Source organism: Ciconia boyciana, chromosome 9 (assembly GCF_034638445.1).
Source record: "Ciconia boyciana chromosome 9, ASM3463844v1, whole genome shotgun sequence".
Lineage (NCBI taxonomy): Eukaryota > Metazoa > Chordata > Aves > Ciconiiformes > Ciconiidae > Ciconia > Ciconia boyciana.
This window is the reverse complement of record NC_132942.1, coordinates 3,810,840-3,818,177: the sequence shown is the minus strand read 5'-3', so window position 1 is coordinate 3,818,177 and position 7,338 is coordinate 3,810,840. Positions and strand designations below refer to the sequence as shown.

Sequence of the window (7,338 nt, the reverse complement as noted above, 5' to 3'; positions counted from 1 at the left end):
TGCCCGCCGCCCGGCTGCGGCGCCCCCTGGCGGCCGGAGGGCGCAGCGCCCCAGAACGGGCAGCAACGGGCAATGCCCGCCGTCCCGCTCCTCGCCACCGCCCGGGCGAGGGCCTCAGCCCTGCCCTTGCTGGCCAGCCCGGGCAGGATTCCCGGTGCGAAGCGTCCGCCGCACACCACAACCCTCTCCCCGAGCCAGGACAAACCGCCAAGGAAGGGGGTAACAAATATACCTTTAATAGAAAACAATCAGTTTGGCAATGAACGTTAAATAGAATTATGTACATCAACAGAGATAAGTTAAAAACGGACTAACAGGGATTCATTTCAAGCCCCTCCGGGCGCCATGCCCGCTCACCCAACGGCAGGGAGGCTTCCTCCAGCCCACCTTGAAGTCCTCGGACAAAACCAAGCATTTATAGGCTGAAAAGTTGCAGGTTGGGTCTCGCAGCAAGATTTCTTTCACCACTCGAGAGGAAAACCCGTTTCATCTTTCCTTGCGTGTAAGGACGGTGCAAGGGGTTGAGTGAACATGCAGCAGGTGGGTCAGCTCTTCTCTTAGTATTTAGCTGATTAGCATTAAAGTTTTTATGCCGAGGATTAAAAATGCATTGCTTTTTGCAGATGTCAGTACACGGTATTTTTGCAATTTATTTGTATTACATTTGGGCATATAAATAGTCAGAACAAGTGTAACTTTTGAGCAAACTCATTATTTACATCTCAACCTTAATGTAAATGACAGCTATTTCAATTTGCTGAAATTCCTAATATAAACAAATTTAAAGCTTCTGAATAAATATTTGTGCTAACGGACCTAAGTCAGAATCTTTTGCAGCCCAGCCCTGGACACCTGTAACATGATACTCACTGTAAAATAATGAGTAAAAACACAAAAATTGTCAAATCACAACATAAACTTCTCATTTTCATGCCAAAACCAAACATGTATCTAACTTAGGGTCAGAAATGCAGTGCTAAAATTATAGCAGGAAGCTTTAACAGAAGAGATTAAGCAGAAAGCAGGGCTATTTACTTTAGAGAGGCATAATCATACACTTTTTCTCCCTAAAAAAGTTTCAGCAGACAAATACCAAGATAATAGGTGTTTCTCTACGCTAAAAAAAGGCATTGGCCTAGATTACCTGAAAGTCCAGATTCTAAAGAGAAAACTACAAGTTGAAAATAATACCAAATTTAGCTTCAATAGAAATTTTCACAGATTATCAGCACTTAAGCTGACTATTTGGAATGACACTTCCTCTCACTGCGCAAAATTCACGTGAGATTGAAAAGAAGAGCATTCGCTAGCTTGCTACTTTATCCAGTGACAGGATTCATCTGTATTTGTCTTCTTTTCACCTATGTGGTGTGGCATCCACACCAAAAAAGTTAACATAAATAGCTCTGCTGAATCAAAGACTGTATGCTGTTGGGTTGTAGTATTACGCAGCAGGAGCAGAACTCCTCCGCAATTAAGATCCTGTTTACATGCAAATGTCTGGTAATAAACAGAGACAAACTGCAGAAATTAATGTCGTATTAAAAGTGGTCTTATGCAATCCTGCAAGGAGCTAGAAAAAAAAAAATACAGTTCCCTTGTAAGTTTTACATATACTAGAGCAAACATTTGATACCTCAGGTTGGTTGCCAAGATGTACAACTTTCCCCTCATGAGGTGAACTGTTAAAGTAAAAAAAAAAAGAAGGCATCAGAACGAAAGCACATGAATGAGCTATGCTAGGATTAGGTTGCTGGAAACTCACAAACAGGCGAGATTACCAATTTTATTTCTTTCTACTTTTTGATTAATGACATTTGTAAGCAACAGGACTTTTTTGTTCTTGGTTTTGCTTAGCTGTTTTGCACTATAATCATCAAATGAAATTAATCACAATCACAACAAATAACGTATAGCAAGGCAAGGATTAGGACAACGAAGTGGCATGTTTCACCAACATTGTCCAGAAGCAGTTACTTGGTTCAGCATTCTGAATTTGAACAACAGAATACAAGGATTTATTTTATTTAGAGCTTTCTTAAAAAAATGGGAACACCACAAAATGAGCAGTTCTTGTTAGCTATAGTCATACGGGAGAGAGAGAGAGAGATATGGTTCTGCTGAAAGGAATTCTCTTCTCTTTGTTCTCACTGAAAACAAAGACAGCTTTGTAAATGTTTATGAAGGAGGCTGAGAAGGGCCTCATAATAATATACCAAACCAAATAAATCATCCACTGACACTTGCATCCTATTCTTCACATTTGTAATAGGCAGACACGGTATTTAAATAAACTGCACCAATACAACTGGCAGTCTGGGACCCCGCTCTTCCTTTCCCAAAATGACTGGATTTAAGGCTCCTTTCAAGCATTCGAACAGGTAAGAATTTTAATGAAGGTTTAAACCTCTCTGCACAGTCAGACGTTAAAGGAATACAGTCCAGAAAGCTTTAGTGTAACTACTGTGTTGAATTCTACAGCCATCATGGTACTTCAGAACCAAAAAACAGAGTAAGTTCATGGCAAAAGATAAAAGTAAAGAAATAGACACAAAGGTCTGTGAAAACGTCTCCCATTTTGCTGTAGGTGTCCATGGAGCGACTAATCACTTCTGCAGGGATTCCAGACAGTAAAAGAGCAGCAGTTAATACTGTCGTTTTCACCTTCTTCTCACACTAAAAGAAAAAAAAAACAACACAGTATTATGTTAGTTCTTCCGTTATAACCCAATTCTGCTTTACACGTCACAAATGTTGTGCCAATTTCACACGCAGCCAGGCACGTTCCAAATTCACCGGTAAGAGCAGTAGGTTTGGACTGATTATCTCCAGACATGCTCCAGGATTCACAACACTTATCCTAGCTACAGATTGATGCTGTGCTGGAGCTGAGTGAGAGGCTTGTTAACAGCAGATAAAATTCATCACAGATATTATGCCTACTTCACGCTGGCACTCCAAGCAGGCTGTGAAGTGGGGCTGTGCAGCAGCTTCTGCATGAGTGGGAAGAGTCCCAGACAAGGGGAACCTGGGTGTAAGAAGCCAAGCCAGGCATCTCCGCTGGCAGAACAGGATTAATCTCATCACACTACTCAGTGAAAGATACTGTTACTTTTCTAACACAGAAAAATTATTTAGAATTGAAAACCAACTGTTCCTTTCTATGTTAGTATGACTCCATTTGACAGTTTTATCCTCTGAACTCAGAAATGCCCCAAAACCCTTTTTAAAGCTGTTCTTCTGTCCTTAAGATGACGAATCCTGAGGATGCAAAGTCTGACAGGCAGGAAAAGGTGACAGTGGCTAAAAATTTTGGTAATTTGATGATACTTGCTGGATATCTTAATTTAATCTAATCTAAATTAAGCTTTCAAGAATCTTTCTAGGTTTCATGAGAGAAAAATGAAGGATAACAAGCTGATTGAGCTTGTCTGGGTATAAGTGCAGTAAAAGCAAGTTCTGGAAATGAACCACATCTTTAAATTCTGAAACTGAAGAGCTGATTTTAAAAACAGCAGAAACAAGATCAAAAAGATCTAGCAGATGAGCTAGTGCAAGTCTAAGGCTAATTCTACTGTTTTGTGTTTTGACACATCAGCTTAGAATGACTACTATGAAGTTTAGTTTTCAATGATACACTTAACTACAAAAGAACCGCTGATTTATTCTGATTTTCTACAGCTAATCTATTATTCCTTTTAAAATGCAAATGTTCCCTTTCAACTACGGATTGAGCATCATTCAATCCCGCTTTGCACTGTAGACCTGACAAAATCATCAACCAAACAACTACTTCAGCACAATTAACTGGTGTAAATATATAAAGCAAGTGATATAGCAAATCTTGCTAATAAGCAGCAAGTTTCACACACAAATAAATGTCTCATTTCAAGCTGCCATTCAAACTGATACTAGCAGTGGAATGCAGAGCCCTTAAAAACCCAAGGACTGTGTCATTTTGTAACAAACATCCTCCCAAATTTTGTCCAGGTTATCACATGCAAAACTGCTACTAACAGAGCAAACAGTAACCAAAGAAGAGCACAGTCTAAGAGAAAAGCAAAAGTTTCCTAAATACATGAAAGAACTACCTGGCTTTCCTGGCCAGATGCTTTTAATTAGCCTACAGCTAAACAAGTTGCTAGTCCACATTTTCATAGCAACTCTAAAAAAGAGTTGGACTAAATCTGGGAAGATTAAAAACTAGTATAAACCATCAGCATTTGGTAACTCCCAATTCTACAGTTTAAAGCAAGGGAAGAATGCTTCACATGCACTGGTCCTAAAACAATACAATCTAAGAACAAGTTTAAATTTAAAACATTTCAAATTAATTTAATTCTGAAAAAAAAAATTTACCTTTGGAAAGTACTTGGACAGTCCCATGTAAGCAAGTTGTAGAGTAAGAAATGGTGCAAATATTGACTGAAGGAACAGAAAAGAAGATATGAAAATTAACTTTGTCACAAGTCATAGCTAAGAAAACACAGAAATTTAATGCTTCCCAAGTCATAAGAGAAAATTAGGTAGGTAAAAAAATAATTTGTGGACAATAGCAACAGTATTCTTGAACACTACAAACCTAAGTAGACAAGTTACATGTCAAAAATAAGGTTCTGCCTTATTTTCTTTGAGCCTAAAAACCTGAAATTGCAGAAGCACGCAGCAGTGTGTAAAATGAGCCCAGTGATCCAGGAGGTGGCAGGCCGTACCAGCCACACACCTCGGTACCATGTACTGGCAGACACCTGGAATATTGAGGGACTACTTTTCTCAGAAGACTGATAAATGAGTAAGATCTGCTTATCTCAGGATGACTATTCTTGTTCTTACTCTATTATTCTTTTGTAGACTCCAAACTAGAAGAGCAGGTGAGTCATGCTCACAAAGATGGGAATAAACTTGCAGGGGGACTTAAGCTGCAACAACTATACCAGTGCTTCTGCTCCTCACACACTGTTTTATACAGTTGTTGGAAATGTAAAGAGTGCCTGACGTTCCCAACTCAGTCACTACTGATAAGATTTCGGCCCTAGATAAAGAGTATTTCACAGTAAGTTTGCAGTAAACTAGCAAAACAGAATAGGATTGTTTGTTTCCCTGAACTCACCAAGTACTTGCACACAAAAGCCCTGACCGCGATGGCAAGCAGAGCACATCCCACCAATCTAAAAATGCGGAAAGAGTCAAACTCCTCCACTGCATTCCCATTCTCTTGGCTTGGCTTCTCATTCATCAGCTGGTTCCTCAGCTTCAGAGCTTCATCAAATCTGGATAAGTACTGTTCTAATCCGTGTCTAGGTGGCCGTGGTGCAGCTTCAGATGGCAGTTCCCCTCTAGTACGGTGACGGAGCTCACTTGTACCCTCATTGACAAGCTCTGGAGTTTTACTGAACAAGTCCTTATCGCCTTTGAGGTCTACCATGCTGCCTGCATGGTCAGCCGTGCCTGCCATATTACAGACAGAATCACCAAGCACAATTCGCTTGGAAACTGAAGGAATGGGAAGGGAGTTTGATTTATCTTGTTCGTGCTGAAGTTTTGATTCTGTGTGACTGTCATCATCTAAAGAAGAGAAACAAAAATAGAGTTATGCACACCGGGTATGTGGACAACACTTTAGTCATACTGGACTGGGGTCCTGGGTTGATGTCTCCGCTTCCAAAGTGAAAACACAGATTTATGATTAATAAATGTGCTAATTATTAATCACAAAGCCATTTGACATACCTGAATACAAGCAATCCCATTTTAAAAAGAAATGGGCTCAGCTGATACACAACCTGCTTGTGTATCAAAGGAAAGGTTTACACTCAGACTTAGGTTACAGATGATGATAACAAAAAGGGAAAAGCACAGCATGGACCAGACTGGAAACGCTCATCAGCTTCACCAAAATTATGTTTTTACACAACTGGACTTGGCACACTCCTGTTTCCCTTCCACCAGCCTACAAAGAACCCTACCTGTACCACATGCTTTGCATTGCAGGGCACTCTTTGGAAATGGCGCAGACACGAGACAGAAAGCCGTGCAACGCAGGTTGGAAGTTGAAGCTGTCAGCCAGCAATGGAAAAATGAAAACATTGGATTTCCTTAAGCAACAAAACTGCATGCACAAGAGGAAAGATGTTGTTCCAAATGCACGGAGCAACATAAAAAAAAGACAAAGATTTACAGAAAGTGAATCACACAGAAGGAGCATTAAAGACTGACAAATGAGCAGGCAATAGGAGAAGTGTACTTTGGCTAGTTCTTCTGCATTGCCAGAAGCAAAGCAGTGTTAACCTGCTCTGTATTAAACTGAAGACCCCATCTTAGAGCGAAAGAGGTGATGCCAGAGAACAAAAACCAAACCGAGAGGCATGCAGAACAGGTCTGGTCCTACCAGAGAGGAAGAACCAACACTTAAAGAGTAGTTTTCAGTATTAAAGCAGACTGATTCATGGCTTATGGGCATCCTTGTAAACTGAAATCTGAGAACTCTTTCCTGACAAGACAGTCAGCCTCCTCGAAGTATGTACAGAAATATAAATGACCTACCTATGAACCTGCAAGAAAATTCTGCGTGCCAACCACAAACATCCAATGACTGGTTATTATCCAAATGCGAGAAAACTTTGATATAAAAACACAGCTATGAAAGCAAGCAGTTACTGAATGAAAACGTGGGGGAGGCTCATGGTTTCTTCAACTAAGAAAAACTACTTGAAGTGAAATGACAGCTTGTCTGCTCGCTATGTAAGAACAGCAACAGGCCCAAGACCCGATCTCGGCACATTTCTGATGACACACGTATTTTATCCGCGCGTCTCTCGAGGACCAGAGAAGGTCGTGCTTCACTTAAGGCATCACTGAAACGAAAGATCGCACTGAGGGGCCAAACAACAGCCGCTGGAAGCCTGCCACTCTTGTCCCACGAGGAGACTGCGGGGAGCGGTTACGGCAGGAGGAGGCCGCAGCCGGACCTCACCGCCAGCCCCGCGGCCGGGAGCCCTCACACCGCCGCCGCAGCCCCCGCCGCCGCCCGCCACAGGGCTCACCCTTGCCCGCCGCAGGCCGGTGGAAGCCCATGATGCGGTTGATCCTCTCCTCCGAGTTCATCAGCAGCTTCCTCCGCCGCAGCTCGGCTCGGCGCTGGGAGGCCGAGAGGCCGGCGGGGGCCCCCAGGGGCGCGGGCGCCGCTCCCACCCCGCCGCCGTCCTCCATCCCCGGCAGAAAAGGCCGCGGCGTTACCTCAGCGCCGCACAATGGGGCCGCCCCGCCTCAGCACGCAGGCGCCAGCGCCGCCCGCCCCAGCCGCTGAAGCAAGCGCCGCCATCTCGCGTAAGGGCAGGA

The 7,338-nt window shown here is 42.7% G+C and overlaps 1 protein-coding gene across 1 annotated transcript; it reads right to left on the bottom strand.

The window, feature by feature from the left end:
* Nucleotides 1–1,067: 1,067 nt before the first annotated feature.
* On the bottom strand, nt 1,068–7,338 carry CAMLG (calcium modulating ligand). The gene is made up of 4 exons (XM_072871941.1): nt 7,044–7,338; nt 5,111–5,565; nt 4,360–4,425; nt 1,068–2,676 (listed from the first exon to the last, which is right to left on the bottom strand). The coding sequence occupies exons 1-4, from the start codon at nt 7,207–7,209 to the stop codon at nt 2,485–2,487; spliced, it is 879 nt and encodes a 292-aa protein (XP_072728042.1). The 5' UTR covers nt 7,210–7,338; the 3' UTR covers nt 1,068–2,484.

What these genes read in the sequence shown, in the direction of transcription:
- CAMLG (XM_072871941.1), bottom strand. Translation starts at nt 7,209, where the DNA reads ATGGAGGACGGCGGCGGGGTGGGAGCGGCGCCCGCGCCCCTGGGGGCC. An exon ending in CCGGCCTGCGGCGGGCAAGG is followed by an intron (nt 5,566 to 7,043) that starts GTGAGCCCTGTG and finishes TCTCTTCTTTAG; the next exon opens with ATGATGACAGTCACACAGAA. An exon ending in TGTCCAAGTACTTTCCAAAG is followed by an intron (nt 2,677 to 4,359) that starts GTAAATTTTTTT and finishes TTTTTCTTTTAG; the next exon opens with TGTGAGAAGAAGGTGAAAAC.